A 16,311-nucleotide genomic window follows, 5' to 3' on the forward strand; every position below is an offset into this window, starting at 1 on the left:
GCACGGGGTATATAGTAAAACATCAACGTTTGAAAGCAGATATACATGTTTAATGTTAAAACTCATGGTCTAACATATTTATTTAGTTCCCACCTACCAGGATACAGGCAGTGCGCGCGGATAGAAAGAGAAGAACATATTCCTCATCACATGATTACATTTGATCAACATGATAGAAACACTTACCGGGAATAGCCAGGTTGGTGAGCGGAAGAGTGTGCATGCTCTGCGGTAAACTTGACATCCAGTCAGCGAACCGCATGTCGTTTCTCCCGTGAGACGAAGCCATGCTGCCACCGTGCACAACGCTCCGTTCTCCCGGACCGGTGCCTGCGCCAACCTGGATAGCGCTCGCTCTCTCTTTCTCTATACACACACGCACACACACACAAACACACACACATATAATCTTACTGTCGTGCACAGTCTTTCTCTCTCTCTCTCACACTCTCTCTCTCACACACACACACACACACACACACACACACACACACACACACACACACACACACACACACACACACACACACACACACACACACACACACACACACACACACACACACACAGACACACACACACACACACACACACACACACACACACACACACACACACACACACACACACACAGACACACACACACACACACACACACACACACACACACACGCACACACACACACACACACACACACACACACACACACACACACACACACACACACACACACGAGAGACAGAGAGACAGTCCACACCCCCTGAACAGCTCTCCGCGGCTGATGTCACAATTATGAAATGCGGTTCGTACAGCTTTCCAATATTACGCAGCAGCAATAATACTCTAACGAGTACGTTTAATTTTTGAAGTGATATCATCTGAAACTTTAGTACCATTCATTATTTCATTGTTATTCTTCCAAAAGAGGCGACTACCCAAAATTCAGGCGTTAATAAGGTTTATTGAAAGCGTCAGAAAACCCACCAATGGCAGCATGATAAACCGTAGTCTGGGACAATGTACATTAGTATATCGATACATCCTCAAAGCTTATGAATACATCGTTTTTTAACTGGAGGATGGAATATTTTTAACATTTAGTACAGTTTTGGAGACTAGCATTAGGTCTTTATTTCTCTACAAAAGGATAAGGAATCAGCAAAAAAATCCTTTTAGCTCTAAATACACAAATACTGAAAACCAATTATAATGTTTGAGGTCATGCAATTTCAGGACAGAGCCATATGATTAATTATCACTGCAGTTGAAACGGAAATGACAATGAATAACTGACATAAGCAATGTGGTGATACTCAGCTGGCTAGCCACCTTAGTTATTCAGGTGTCACGGCATGAAGCTGGAAAACATTCGAAGAATTTAATAATTAGAATGTATGCATCTGTGCTGAGCATCGCATAGGCACGCTGCATGTTAGACCTGGGTCCAGTGAAAACTCGAGAGCATGTTATGCTTTAATTGCCTCTGTAACTACTATGCTCATAAGAAATCAGTATTTACACCAAACTGCATAAAGAGAAATTCCTCAGGTGTATAGGCTGTCAAATATGTTTTTCCTAGATATAGACAGAATATCACTATGTTCATTATTGATGATCATTTTTCATGGTTGGGGGCTACATCCATATATGACGCATTGTGAAAATCATTAAAAGAACAATTACTTTCTCTGGGGATGCCACAAGCAAACTTGCTCCCATATGTCCCAAAACATCAAAAACCAACTCTGATTGCTTTCCACCAACCTCAGCCCAAAACAGCCACCATATACAATAAAATTACTTACACGCAATTTTTACATTTGTGATGAATAAAAATCAAGTTAATGGTTTTTGTTTGTGTTAAAGCCGCTTCTTACGATTAATTATAATTGCACCTCAGTTCACGTATGAGAAATAGGTTTCTAAATGTAGACTAGGGTACCACTTCTGTTTGACTCATGAAGGGATGCGCTGGATTAACATCAACAGCCGGTGGCAAAAGCTCCTGTCACTTTCTTCCATTTTTCTGCTTGATGATCCAATCCAGTTGATCTTCTTGAACCCAAAAGCCCAGAGGCTGATTTCTCCAGTTATGTAACGACCCTCAGGTAATGGCAGCGCCTTTACTCGACTGGAGAAATAACATTAAGGATGTCAATGCAAGCATACCACCCATATATAGAAAGCACTAACCTGTAGAGTGTCAGAAACAATCACTCTCAAAGCACTCATAATGCTTTTAATCATTGTGTGATTTGATGACTAATTTCAACAAACAATCCAACTATTGTTGGTTTTCCAGATACTGTTATACAGAAATGAAGATTTAGAGAAAAACAAATACATGTGTTACGCTGAGCAAAAAACATTTTATTTTAAATAAGTAATTGCACACCAACTTTGAAATATGTCAGATAAAATACAGTCTATAAAACAGTTTGACAATGCGACAGTTTGTTATGACACATGTCATTATTGCATCTTCTTTCTCAATCAAATGGAGAATAAATAATATTCTATCTTACATTAGATGATATAATCCAAAGACTCATTTGTTACTTGGTGTATTACCACAAATACAGTACAATCATATTCCCTTTTGTGCATGCAAATCCTCTAAACTACAGTCTACAGTAATCTTCAAGTATTTGTATATTTTTATTCATAGCACTGGTAAATTAGCATTTTTCTCCCTGAGCATATAAAGAGTATTCCAGATGTCAATTCAGATGGATTATATGGTAATACCTAATCATACACACTGGTAAAAAAGAAAGAAAATAATAACTTAATGGTCAAAGTAGTTCACAAAAAAGATGTTTTATATGCTAACTACCAGGGAACTGCACCTAACATTTGAGTTTAAACAGTATTTGACATTTCTCTGGCTGCTAAAACACTCTTGTGACCAAGGAGAAACTAAATGAGTGTCACACAAACCAAAACACATATCCATTGCACGTTCCTCTAGATTTGCTGCATGGACCTCAGGTTGGGAGACACCTAAAAAGACAGTAGACCGTTAATAAGGAAGGAAGATGTCACATGGTTATGATACTAAGTTAGAAAATTGAATATAATGCTAGCAATCAATACTTGCCTCAAAATCTGTGCCAGTGCATGCTTTGATATCTTCAGCAGTGAGTCCCTCCCATACTTCTATCAGAGTCAGGCCTTTTGTCGTATCCACATCAAACACAGCCTGGGGAACAGAAGCAGGATGAGATGTTAAGAGAGAGATGAGAGTGGGTGGGTGATGAGACACAAAGACAAAATGAGTATTTCCTTAAAAGATGGGTTTGAACCCTATTTTTGTGTGGTCACAGACAAGGATGTGGAGGCCTCAATTATCAGTGACCTTAAATGAGATGATCACCTCCCACCCCCCCCCACCCAACACCCAACACACACACAACAAAATCAGTGGGGGCAGAGAACCACTCCAACCATAGATGATAAAATAGTGCCATTATTCACAAAGTGGTCCTCAACTCTCTGAGGGTCGATCACTATAAAGTGGCACTTCTTTTAACAATTGGAACATAAAAGAATCACTGATTTAATAAAGAATAATGTAGTTCAAGTGTAACAGTTAATCATTGATGCAGAAAGAAAACATCAGTCGGAGGCATTGCTAGGAGGAAGTAAGAAAGGTCAATGTGACTGAACTCCAGACTAAACAACATTTCCTTGTTCTCGTTAGAATGCTAATATAGTTAAATATGGCATTGTGAGTTTGTCTGTACAACTTTACTTTTTATAATACTTTACAACACCACAATAAGGGGTTATTGCACATACTTTGTGAGGAGTTGTTCTGATTATACAAACATTCGTAAGCAAAATTGTATAAATATGATTCCAAGATGAGCTTACAATGGTTGGTCTGCGAGATTCTTAACAAAAGGCCCCTGGAGATTATATCATCTCTAAAGCTAATGAAATGCAGTATACGGCAAAAGGCATCACACCTGTAGAAGAGAGGAAGTTGGAGATCTTGTGTAAATTACCATAAATAATCTTCCAATTACAAGGCCAGAGTAGAACAAATGCTGGATGTATATCTAAAGACTGAGTACTGAAAAAAAGCAATTGTATACAACAATGTTTTTGAAGATTTTTCAGGCAACAGACCTGTTCAAGCCTTTATGAGCCAAGCTAATTCAATATATGAGCCATATACTGTATGTGTGTACAACAGATTGATTTGTTAGTAAGTTCTCCAATTCCCCCTGAAACACATTTTCACTTCGGGTGTGATTCTCTTCTTGCTTGGACTCAATCTCATTTAGTTAATAATGATCCTAAATATTGTAACTTTATATTAGTACGTTTACATTTTCATTGGTTGGTCAACAATTGGGCATAATCATCACCCATTAGTTTTTTTTAAACTTACTTTAGACAGCTGAGAAAAAAACAGATTCCTGAAGTATCTTCTAAATGTTAATTCCTTTCTTGAATATCTATCCGTAATCTTTTTATTTGGCCTCACCAAAGATATCCGTTACTGTTAACATCTTCGATTAAATTAGAACATTTCAACTTCGACAGACTGCTGCTTCTCAACACACGTCTGACATCAAGTCAGTTATGTGTGCATATAAGATAAGATAAGATGGATCTTTATTCATCTCTGTGGTGAAATTCAGTAGTTCAACAGCAACAGGGTAAAATTGAAAAACAGGACGGCACATGTTCACACAGATTAATCAAATTAACGATCAAATCAAAGATACAAATTAAATATGATAAATAACTATAAAATAAGAAATGAATTCAAATGACCATACATATTTGGTCATGTGTGCATATTATGTGCATGTGAAAACAGTGTGTATGTTATGTCCAGTCATTGTGTCACATTTTTGATATAGTACATGGTGTACACCAGCCCTTTTAAACTTTACCTTTAAAACTAAACCTGGAGCCGTATTATTCTACATATTCATGCAAAACATTGTTTCAAAAGACAGGCCAGGTGCACTCAGCTGAGCCACTTCCTGTTGCTCCTCTCAGCAGGACTGACGGGCTGAGCCACAGACACATCCCTGCAGAGCCTGTCAGGACTCTCCGCTCATTAGAGGCCCACACAGTGACAGGGCAGGAGGCAAATATCTCACTCCAATATAGCAAGACAGATGGAATGTCAGGAGGAGCAAGGGTCTATGTATTACAGAGACAGTGACATCCATCTCTAATCTTGACAAGTTTCCCAAGTGATTAAGGAAAATAAAAGATTTGTGAAATCTGTCAATATATGTGCAACAAGAGTTTACAGCTTTAGCAGGGGCTATTTATACACAATGTGGGCTCACGGTTTGGCATACTCTGATGTACAATTCAGAAGACATTGACACACAATGGTCATTAACAATCAGTTGACCTTGTTTCTGATCGCCACACTTTTTTACTGAATAACAAAATGTACCTCAATTTGCCTTTTTATTGACTCTTATTGAGTCTTTCTCACATCTTTCGGAGTCACCATCATTAACCAGATTGATGCACGTTAGTCCTTAAGAAGCTGCTAGTCTACCCCTTGTGTTGTCTGAATGTCATGAAACAACAATAAGCCAACATCGCTCAGCCCACAGCCCACACTAGACAAATGGGATGTAACAAAGAGCTGGGAGTAAAACATGACATTTTACCCTTCAATAAGTGAACTTCTTAAAGATCATCCCGTATCCTGTCAACGCACGACAGCAATTTAAAGGAGCATATTTTAAGATGTGTTTGGACAAGAAGTACAAGAAGATTATTTAAATTTGGTTTCTGGAGTTATAATTGCTGTCATTGGCCCTGTTGTCTTAACGCAGAATGCCACCCTTTTCTGGGATCATTAAAACTAATGGATATCAGGAGTCATTCTGCTTCATCACTGCATGAATGGGCAATTGTTTTTTAAATGTTTAAAACAGGCAATTATTCCCTAAATCACAGTTGAAAAGGGTTAAAATGACACAGAAACCTGTGTGTATACCATTGTCATTGCAGCAATTTAAGCACCAGAAGCTAGGGAAGTGGTGATTTACCCACTGCCTGTGATTAACTCAGAAATGATCGCAATGCTACATGCGAGATGGCTCTTAAACAGGGGAACTGTGCTTAAGAGAAAAATAAATGGCAACATGGTGTATAAAATGGTGCAAACCACATCGAGCAGAGATGCTGCCTGAGGCAATAGGTTTCCCATCACCCTGGGTCTCAATTCATAGCAACACTATTTAGGGACAACGCTTGAATCACCGTCCCTCCAGGCTATCAGAACCAGGGAGCATGCTGGGTCGGTGAGAATACATTGTGTATGTCAGCATCTGTGCATGTGTATGTGAGGGGGAAAAAATATATGTATTGTCAGGTTTAGAAGGCCCAAGTCTCTGCTCTCATTTTAGTAACACATTGTAGCAGAGATTTTAATCATGGATAGCAAATAGTAAGAAACCAATTTGGAATTACCATTATCAGGCTTATAAAGCACTGTTCGCCGCCGGGCTTTATAGCTCCCCAATCTCTACTGCTGGAAGTTTCCTCTGGTGATCACCACAGTTTTTTTTCACAATTGGTTTTGTTCCCGAATCTTTAATAAGTTCTTATTCCCCCACCACATCCTGTGTTATTATTATGAACAATTGTATGTGATTCAAATGTCTTTGCAATAATGTCACTGAGGCTTTTAGCAGGCTTTAAAGATTTGGAAATCATTATTTTGATCACCAAACAGCAATAACAGACAATAGTTTTTATTCTGTCTTCATGGTAGCAGAGTTTTTTTTAGGTTGTACTTTCGTTAGTATTCTCCATTCCTGCGGCTGTAATTGTTGTCTAGTTCACTACACTGTTTTTCAAAAGAAGCACTCACAGCCAGCGCTAAATAGAACCAAAAGTCAGCTTCTTAACACTGCTTAATGCCAATTAGACTAGAAGCTTTCAAGCTATTTATTTGTTTTTCATTCATACCACTGCTGCCAGGCAGGAGTATTGTGGCAATATCTGAGAGGCTGACAAGCTGACAGTCATTTGTCAATTTTTGAAAAGCTCACCTTTCCCTGTCCAAACTACAAAAGCAGACTGTCATTGTCCATGAACGGGTATTTTCTAAATGTGGACATATATACGGCTGGACAATACTTGTGGATTGTGGATGGGGGGCCAAGTGGAAGGAAAAATAACATTAGGTGTGTATGTGGAATGTGTTGAAAGAGATGGAAGGAAATAAAAAAAAAAAGGTTATAAATTAAAGAATGCAAGAAATTTGAGACATTTCAAAAAAAGTAAAAAGCTAGGGATTTAATAAGAGAATAAATACCAAATGAATATTGAGGAAGAGAAAACAGCAGGAGGGGAAATGAAGACAGGTGGAAAGGATGAGGAGGTGGTAGCAGTGCTATGATGGCAGCAGAAGGAGCTTTAACCTTTATAAATATTGACAGAAATCTGCTCCCTGAGAAATGTTGGGCCATCACAGCAAAAGCCAGTCGAGCAGGAAAAAACTGATGGGGTGGAAAAAAGATCCACGGACACTGTCAAGGCCAGGTCTCACTTTGCTGCTTACAGGTCGTGTTTTCAATGAGTTCCAAAGGCAGGAGCCACCAGAGGGTCACAGGGAATTGACAAAAGCACAATAGTACAAAAGAAACCTAATCAGCACTAGGAGCTTCTAGTCGCTTTTCTCTCTAACCTGCCCCCACTTTCATCCCTTTTTACTGGCATCTACCATTTATCCCTACTTCTCTTTATTTTTTCGCAACCATGTAGATGTGCTTACTGTAGCACTATTTTGAAAAGAGAACTGTTTTCTCTACTTGTGTGTTGGTCATTAAAACCCAGCTTGCCTGAAGCATAACATAATATTCATGCTGCTAGACCCCCTACCCTCTCTATCACCACATGGGCTACCAAGTAAGGCAACTTGAATGTAAATGGCATCTATATCCAAATGTGTCCACCTTCTTCCCATACACCAGAGAACACTCAAACTGTGGGGAGCTGAGGAAATTCTAAATTATGAAGATGGAGATTTGCCTTCCTGCTAAGACCCATATGCTTTGAGAGCTTGAGCAGTACGTTTTTCCAGAGTTTCCATATTGGAACCAGTCAGCATGTCCCAAGTGCATGAAACACTCAAAGGGTGTGTCAACCAAGACTACCCAACAATATCCTAAGTGAATATCTTCCATATACAGATGAGCTTCTTGACTAATTGAGTCTGCTTCCAACTCGGTTTCATTCAGTGTTTTTTCTTTATAAAATAACCGAAAAACAGTCAAAAACACACAGCTGCAGATCAGCTATGACTTCAATCATTGCACAAGCATCAACATCATTAGAAGGAGGCCTTGAGGCACGGATGGGAGCATCAACAGAATACATAATAAAGGGAAACCCAACCCTAACCATGAAAATTAACAAACCACGAAAGAATCAATAAGAAGCCTCCTCACAACTAATTGAATTACTGTTAATGGAATAAATACAATTTCCCTCTAACCATGTCACTCTATTGCTTCATACTAATTTATCAGTTGCAGTGTGATTGTTTTTGTTAGTGTAATGCAAGCAATGGAACTGAGAGATACAGATACAATGTGGGACCTTATTGCTAAATAATGCTGAGATAATATAAAAAACCAACCAAAACATTTTGGTTTCAATATTTCCCTACTGCAATGTGGGAAACTGTAGCACTTGTAGCTACTAAAACAAATTAATCAAGATGCTTTATTAAAGAAACAAAAAAGGCTTAAGCTAGTTGTGGAGGGAGAACAGGTTCAAGGCTTCGTATCTGTATGTAGGCAGCAGTTGGTTGTTTTAAGCCTAAATGTTTTAGTATTTGTTGTGTTCACGATTTACAAGAGGGTATGTGTGTGTTTCTTTGGTTTTACGCTTGTAAAGCTGCAGTGACAGCATTTTTCCCCTAAATTTGTTTGCTCCTTAAGTAAGTATGCCAGGAGATACCAGTGCGTTGCTGCTGTTTTATAATAAAGGGCTCCTTACCGAAGTCTGGGAAATCCCCCCATTCATCCATTTCGCTCTAAATGGAAGATAATGAAAAAAATGGAAACGCACCTTTTCTGTGATGATCCGATCTACACACTGCTTCCCTGTTAAAGGCAGGTTGCATGTTTCCAATATCTTGTGTTTTCCTCCCTGAAAGACAAAGGGCAGTTGGTTAAAACATAAACTTAGGTAGAAACAGTCACCCTCGGAATGTGGGTTGATACCTTCAGTGATGCAGCTCCAATTTAAATATATCCAGAGATGCAGCTGGTTATATAAACTCTTATTTCTTCCAAAATATTTACAGCACAAAATCCATGCAAGACTGTCATTTTAAGGAAGGGACACATTCAAATGCCTCTGATGCTGCCTGAGATGCACACTTCATCAACCTTCCCCCCACCTTGCAGACTTCAGGGCAGTAGGTGTATGTGTAAGTGTATGCTCACCTGCTGCACCATCTGGAAAACAGCTAGGCGCCAGAAAAGATAACATTAGCAAGAACAGTATGCTTCTGTGAATGCTATGTTACGCTGCCCTTGCGTCATATCGGTGTGGACTTTCCCATATGAAAAAATAAGTGGATCAGTTTGGTCACCTACTGCTTTTGTCAAAATCCCAGTTGGATTACTCACCCCTAGCTATAGAACCAGTCTAACTAATCAGCTGTTTCCAATGCATTAAGTATTGTCAAAATAGCCACAGATGAAACAAACAGGACATGGTTCGTGTGCAAAAACCTCATCAGTATGAGCAGCGCTCTCTTGTAAAGAGGCATTAAGAAATCCATTAACAGAATAATCCTTAATCAGTAATAACACTCACACTCATTATCGTAGGAAGCAGATACAAAGTACTCTAGTGACGGTGCCAACATGGGAAAAGAAAATTGCCAATGTAATTTGACGTGGATACCTGGCAAAGGAAATTAGCCAGTTTAGGGTAATTTGTAAAGGTCATGTTGAAAGCACACACACATAACACACACACACTCCTACATGCACACATACCTTAGCTGAGTGCTCCATGGTGACCACCACCTTGGTTCCAGCGCTAGCGACCAAATCCATGGCTCCTCCCATACCCTTCACCATTTTACCCTAAATTGGAAAATAACATGGATTAAGGTTTCAGTCATCACATTTATTTAAGGTAGAACAATCACAATTCAGTTGTTATCTCCCGTTAGCAATGGCCTTAAAATGACCATGATGTAAATTTCAACACAATCATTAAAAAAAAACAGGAAACAAAAGCATTCATTTAGAAAGGTGAAAAGAAATGACAACACTTTTTTCACTTCCGCTGCACCTATTCAAGTAGATGGCTCTCTCAACACAAAACCACATCCATGGCAAATATATAAAGGTTTGCAAGCTGCTAGTTGTTGGTTTGTCTTCAATGGAAGAAAATATTTTAAGCTCTATTCTTGGTATACAGTACTTTTCTTCCTTCAGTAGCAAGACCTTGAAAACAAATCACAGAATAAGACGGTGAACAAGAGAAGGAAGCAAAAATAATTAAACTAAAGTATTAGAAAAATGTCGTGAGGTTACAGTGGCAACACCACAAACGCTATTTAATTAAATATTATAAAACATATGATTTCTTTCCCAACAATTCGTAAAATAAAATGTAATGCAAAGCGAAATGCACAGTGTAACTAATCTAAACACTTAAATATTAGATATCCACTGTCTTCTTCAGAAACCCACTGCCCTCTAATACTGAACAAAACCTCCATTCACTGTGTTTGTATTGGAGCACCAGCAGGAATGTCACAGATGAATTTATCAAAATCTGAGCAAGTGAAACCAAAGCTATCTGCATGAATAGATACAAATGGTGGTGAGTGAGAAGATATGCTTTTGTAATTGCCGTGAGCAATGTGCTCATAACTCATGTTTCATGGTACAATTTCAGCAGCAGCATTTTGAGTGTGAATTGTTATGGTCTTTATTCCATTTACTGTATTTCATCAATGGTCCTGAAAGATGCAGCATCAACAGTACTTCGGTATTGAGTATTGTGATGAATTCAGTAGTGTATAGTAATGTAGTATAAGATTAACCTTAATTGGGCCTAGCTGGGTGTTAACTGAATTTAACGGTGCTTACTCTCCTTAACTGCAACATTTGACTAAATACAGAATAAAAAGTTTGGGGAAATTTGATCATAGCCCACTGTTTCCTTTAAAGATTACAAACCTAACATTCAACAATATCCAGGGACCACCAAATCTTATTTATGCTGCAAAAAAGAGTTATACATTCACAGAAATGTGAGCAAAGCACAGAGCTAGCACCCACAGATCAGTCTAAAAATGTATTGTATCTTTTAAATAGGTTCCCTTGCTTATATGGTTAAACATGGTGCTTTAAACCATGGTTGTATGCTCCTATGTGCACTGAATTGCATTGCCTTTATTTACAATTGACAATTGAAATGTTCCTTAAAAATGAACATTTAAATAAAGTTGGTTTTAATTTAAACCGGGAGATGAGAAAGTACATAAAGAAATCTGAATGATCATCACAGCAACAGATATGAGGACCAGGTGAAAAATTGTCTTCAGTTCCCGTCATTATTCCCAATAAAGATGTTTCCAAATAAGGATGGCTGACATGCAGAAATGGCCACAGGGTGACAGCTGAGTAACTTAATTAAAATCCCATTTGCTCATCAATCATGTGAAGCTTCGCTCTCTGCTAAGCTATAACCAGAGAATCTATATGCCAAGTGCGGTTGGGATGCTGTCTGCCTTCGGGGAAGCCAGCTGGGTGGAGAAGATATCAACAAAGAGCAAAGGGAGGGTTGGAAAAGAGGAGGAGGTTTACAGGAAGTACGGGAAAACTGAGGATATGGGAGAGGCTGCATTTAATTTAATTTACGTTATTATCTTATAGAACTCCTGAATATGGCTTTACACTACGTCATAAAATAAAATGACCAACATCTATGCTATTAAAAGACTATCCATTCTGAACTTTAGCCTTCAAGCACAATCTCTCCACCTTTGTATTCTGTCAGTGTTTCAATTAAACATACAGCGATACTCCAGATGATAACTGTATCCTTTTTCACATGATCAATGTTAATGCAATTTCTGACAGTCAAAGGGCTAGGTGGTGTGAGCAAATGCCCGAGGGGATAACACCATCTGATCTGACAGCAGCAGGTCTGGATTTACAGCTGCTACTGCACCCATCAACTAGGCTGTAGTTAACCAGAGAGAGCAGTTGCTTTTCAAATGTAACATTGGTGTTGAACAAAAGTACTCTGGAGGTTATAATCAATAAAGAGATACAAATATATATTTTAAAGATAAATTACTTTTTTTTTGGTTGGGCAAATTAAACTTCAACTGGAGCCACAATTTAATACAAAATAATCATTAGTTGTGTGTTTCGTGCAAGACAATACTAGGAATCAAGTGGCCTTGTTAATTTCTAGCGTTAAAGACCATTTATTTAGCTTTGAAATGATGCAGCCTCAGTGCCTGTGTTGCATCACCGTGACAGCAGCCAAGCACACAGAAGAAACAGTTCAGCTTGTGTGTGTGCATGTGGTCTCAATAATGCTTATGACCTTGTTTAATAGAAAACACTTTGATTGAAATACATTGTTAGCGAGATAGACAGGTGTGAGGTTATTGTCCATTACCGATATTGCTTGGAGGATCAGCATTACCTTGCCCTAAAAACCTTTTAACCTCCTGCTAAAGTGATGTTATTCAATCAAATCAAGCCTCAACTTTTGGCTGGCTTTTTGTTAGACTTGTTTTGTCTGACTAGTAGAAAGCTAGCTGAAATACAATATCAGGGACACATTCTTACATACTGTTTAGGGGGAAAAGGTGTAGTATAACAGTATACCCTTTTACTGGCTTTTTGAACTATATCATGACATGTAACATAACATGGTCGGAGTCGTGTGTGTGTGTGTGTGTGTGTGTGTGTGTGTGTGTGTGTGTGTGTGTGTGTGTGTGTGTGTGTGTGTGTGTGTGTGTGTGTGTATTCTCACCGTGCAGACTGTCCATTTTACCTAGACGTTGGATTACTCTGTGACTACCTCCGCTTAGGCTATTTATAGATAAAAGGCCTCTACCACATTTAATAATAGTTAGCATGGAACAATGGTGAAACTGCCGTATAAACATAGTCTGTATAAGAGTCAAATGCTTTCATACTGCAAGTTCTTAAAACAACACTGTTTGTGCATCTGTCAAGGAAGGCAGGTGCAGCATTTTTTTAAATAATAAGAATAATTAATACTCTGTAAAAAATAAATTGTGTTCAAAGGATTTTTTTTGTGACATACTGTGGGATTGTGCTCCAAATATGAGCCACTAATGCATAGGAAAACCTTCACAGGAAACATGCTTTGACTAGCACTGTGTTTGTCATGCTAGGCTTATGGGGTGGCTTGCATTTTCTGTGTTACCATGACAACAAAATTGGATTTCCTCATACTCTGTGCAAGTGTTCACTTTTCAGTCAGCGCCACAAACACCAAAGAAAATGACCCCTTTCCCTATCCAAGAGTTCCCACTTACCAACTGGCTTCCTCTCTCTCATCCACAAATTATCTGAGTGTCTCCGCTGTCTGATACCAATAGTTCTCTATTTAATAACATGGTGACGGACAGCCACAAGCCTTCGTTACCCAGACAACTATTGACATCAATCCGAGGGAGATGTGGGACTTAATGAAAGGACAATGGACACCTTGTTAAAGAAATCGGAATTCATAACTATTTATAGCATAAAGCTGGTGAATATGGTGCTTCCGTAGACATTCACATACATGTTATAACAAAAACGGAATATTTAGTATACAAAAACATGTACGTTTGAGTAACATCAGTGTTTCTTTATTCACTACAAAGATTTAAAGGGGCAAGAGAACTGCTCAGGCATCCAATATCTATTTAACTAAAATCTGGTTCACAAAGACGGTGTATTGCTGACTGTTAGAAATGTGTGGGGAGGTACTTATGATATGAAACAGTGTCTGCAAGATCCCTATGTTGAGGACAGATTGATAAAGCTTTTTTTTGGCAGATTGATAAATCAGCTCAATCATAAAATAGTACACCCAGTCCAAAATGCCCTCCTTTTTTCTATTACCCCTTTCTTTCCCCATTCATTGTTTTTCAAGATGGTTAAGGCTGAGAAGAGATGTAAAAGCATTTCAAAGCCCTCAACTGGAAAATGTTCCATCTGCATTTTGCATAATTTTAAAGCGTTCGAAAATCAACATAATCACGCTGAGAGTACTGCGTCCCAGACTCCTACGTAAAACATTTTCAATTTCACGCTATGTACCCATCTTAGATAGTGAATAATTTCCATTATCCTAGAAGGTGGGAAATGTAATTCTCTTCATCAATCCATTTAAAAGAGGGGATAATGAAGATTGAATGGGTAGGTGAGGACAGAGGTGTTATCTGTGTTGCTGCATTGTTTCGCTGTTCAAACTGTCCAACACTCAAATGCCCAAATAAGATAAAATCCCTTCAGCTGAATAACAGCTCTATCGCAGGCATTCAATAATGCACAACACGTTTAATCAAGCACTGCTTAATAAGCAATTACCATGGACAGACAAGTACAACTGGAGCTGCAAAGAGAAAATAAATTACTTTGCACATTTTAGAGATCACCATCGACAACAGTGTTGTTGTGCGGACTCGCATATATCACATTTGAATATACATGTATCTTTCTCAATGTCTCTACATGAAATCATCTTCAACACTCTTGGCTGTTTAGATGAGACACAGCTATAAAAGGATGCACTAGCTAAGGCAGCAGTGGTAGTACACTTCAGTCAAGCAGAAAACCACTGTGTGCCATGGGGCATTTCTGGTTGAGCCCTCCCACATTGTGAACATTCTTTTAATGGTTTCTTGACCTTAGTAATCACTGAGGAGCATTGAGGCCACTGTGGTCTTAAGACCAATTGACCTGATGAAACGTCTAGAAATAATGTCAGCCATCCATTATATTGTGGCTCTCACAAAGAACTCCCACCACTTCATCTCCTGACAGGCATAAACATGTGCTCTTAAATAACAATAACCAAACCCGCACTTTAGTGACTATCAAATACATCGCCTATTGTGAAAAATGCTTAATGCTGAAGTCAACTGAAGAGGTTACAATTAAAGGGGTCAGTTTCAGGATTATATTTACATTTTGGGTTATAACCAGTGCATGGGTATGTGTTGGCATGCTCAGATACCGAAATGTATGAACACAAGCACCAACAAAAAGTGTTTTTCATGATGTGTCGCCTTAAGGTCTTAACTTTTAAAACATAAACAATAAAACCACCAAAACTGAATATATGTTTGGACTGATGGCCAAACAAAACCAGTACTTTCGGCTCTTGGAAAATGTGGTTAAATTTGACCAATGTTATGTTATAAAACAAACCCTAAGACATGTTTATTGTTCATTGAACGTCAAATAAATATGAACGTTTATGATTTAAGTGGTATTATATCAGTATTACAGAGTTTTCGTATATTCTTACCTGTGACAATCAGCTGTTCCAAATGTATAGAGCAAGTAAAAAGAGGCAGAAATATGTAGATACAACATGTATACCAGTACAATATCATACAAACTAATCAAACAGCATTACAAGCTTTGTATTACCAGATAATCAACACCATAGAATAGAAAAGACTATTATAGGCCTACCAAAGCAGCATTTGGAGCATGTATATTGTACTGATGCTGGGGGGGGGGTTGACCCCTACCAGAATGAGCAGAAAGCATGAATTTGGAGAAAGGTCATGTGTGTAATCAAAACCACACTTACTGGGATCATCCAGTTGGCTAGGTCTCCATGTTTTGACACCTGCATGGCTCCCAGCATTGTCAGGTTGATGTGACCCCTGAAGAGAAAGACACAACAGAAGAAGACAGCTGTCAACTTCTGAATCACTTCAACTAATGAACACACTCATATGTTCCCCTCGTCAAAAAATGCATGTGCCTCCGTTGATTTGTGACAGGACACACAACACAAATACTTGATATGACAGATTTTTACAAATAACAAACTTCTTCACTATAATAGAGATCATCCCATATCTGCTGTTATCTTGATTGTACTTGCATTCCTTAAAAAAGCAGGTGACCTGGTTTTATTTTACTACCTGCTGTATCTTTTCTATTTACCACCACTTTGTTTAAAAAATATATAATTTGTATTTTTGCACATTTCGTCTCTCTGCTTGTTGTTAAGGTCTTATCTGGTCCAGCTGCGACATTTAATGTCATTATACAGTACAT

The 16,311-nt window shown here is 38.5% G+C and overlaps 2 protein-coding genes across 2 annotated transcripts in view; both read right to left on the reverse strand.

The window, feature by feature from the left end:
- plcxd3 (phosphatidylinositol-specific phospholipase C, X domain containing 3) overlaps positions 1–462 on the reverse strand; it is a 34,713-nt gene extending 34,251 nt beyond the window's left edge. Inside the window, exon 1 of the mRNA XM_079686433.1 lies at positions 187–462. Within this exon, the coding sequence (XP_079542559.1) occupies positions 187–289 (103 nt within the window). The 5' untranslated portion in view covers positions 290–462. The remainder of the gene's footprint in view (positions 1–186) is intronic.
- Positions 463–2,350: 1,888 nt separating this feature from the next.
- oxct1a (3-oxoacid CoA transferase 1a) overlaps positions 2,351–16,311 on the reverse strand; it is a 39,816-nt gene continuing 25,855 nt past the window's right edge. Inside the window, exons 13-17 of the mRNA XM_079686431.1 lie at positions 15,836–15,911; positions 10,015–10,104; positions 9,074–9,154; positions 3,102–3,203; positions 2,351–3,004 (exon numbers count right to left, since the gene is read on the reverse strand). Of these exons, the coding sequence (XP_079542557.1) occupies positions 2,969–3,004; positions 3,102–3,203; positions 9,074–9,154; positions 10,015–10,104; positions 15,836–15,911 (385 nt within the window). The 3' untranslated portion in view covers positions 2,351–2,968. The remainder of the gene's footprint in view (positions 3,005–3,101; positions 3,204–9,073; positions 9,155–10,014; positions 10,105–15,835; positions 15,912–16,311) is intronic.

This window comes from Notothenia rossii, assembly GCF_949606895.1.
Source record: "Notothenia rossii genome assembly, chromosome: 6".
NCBI lineage: Eukaryota > Metazoa > Chordata > Actinopteri > Perciformes > Nototheniidae > Notothenia > Notothenia rossii.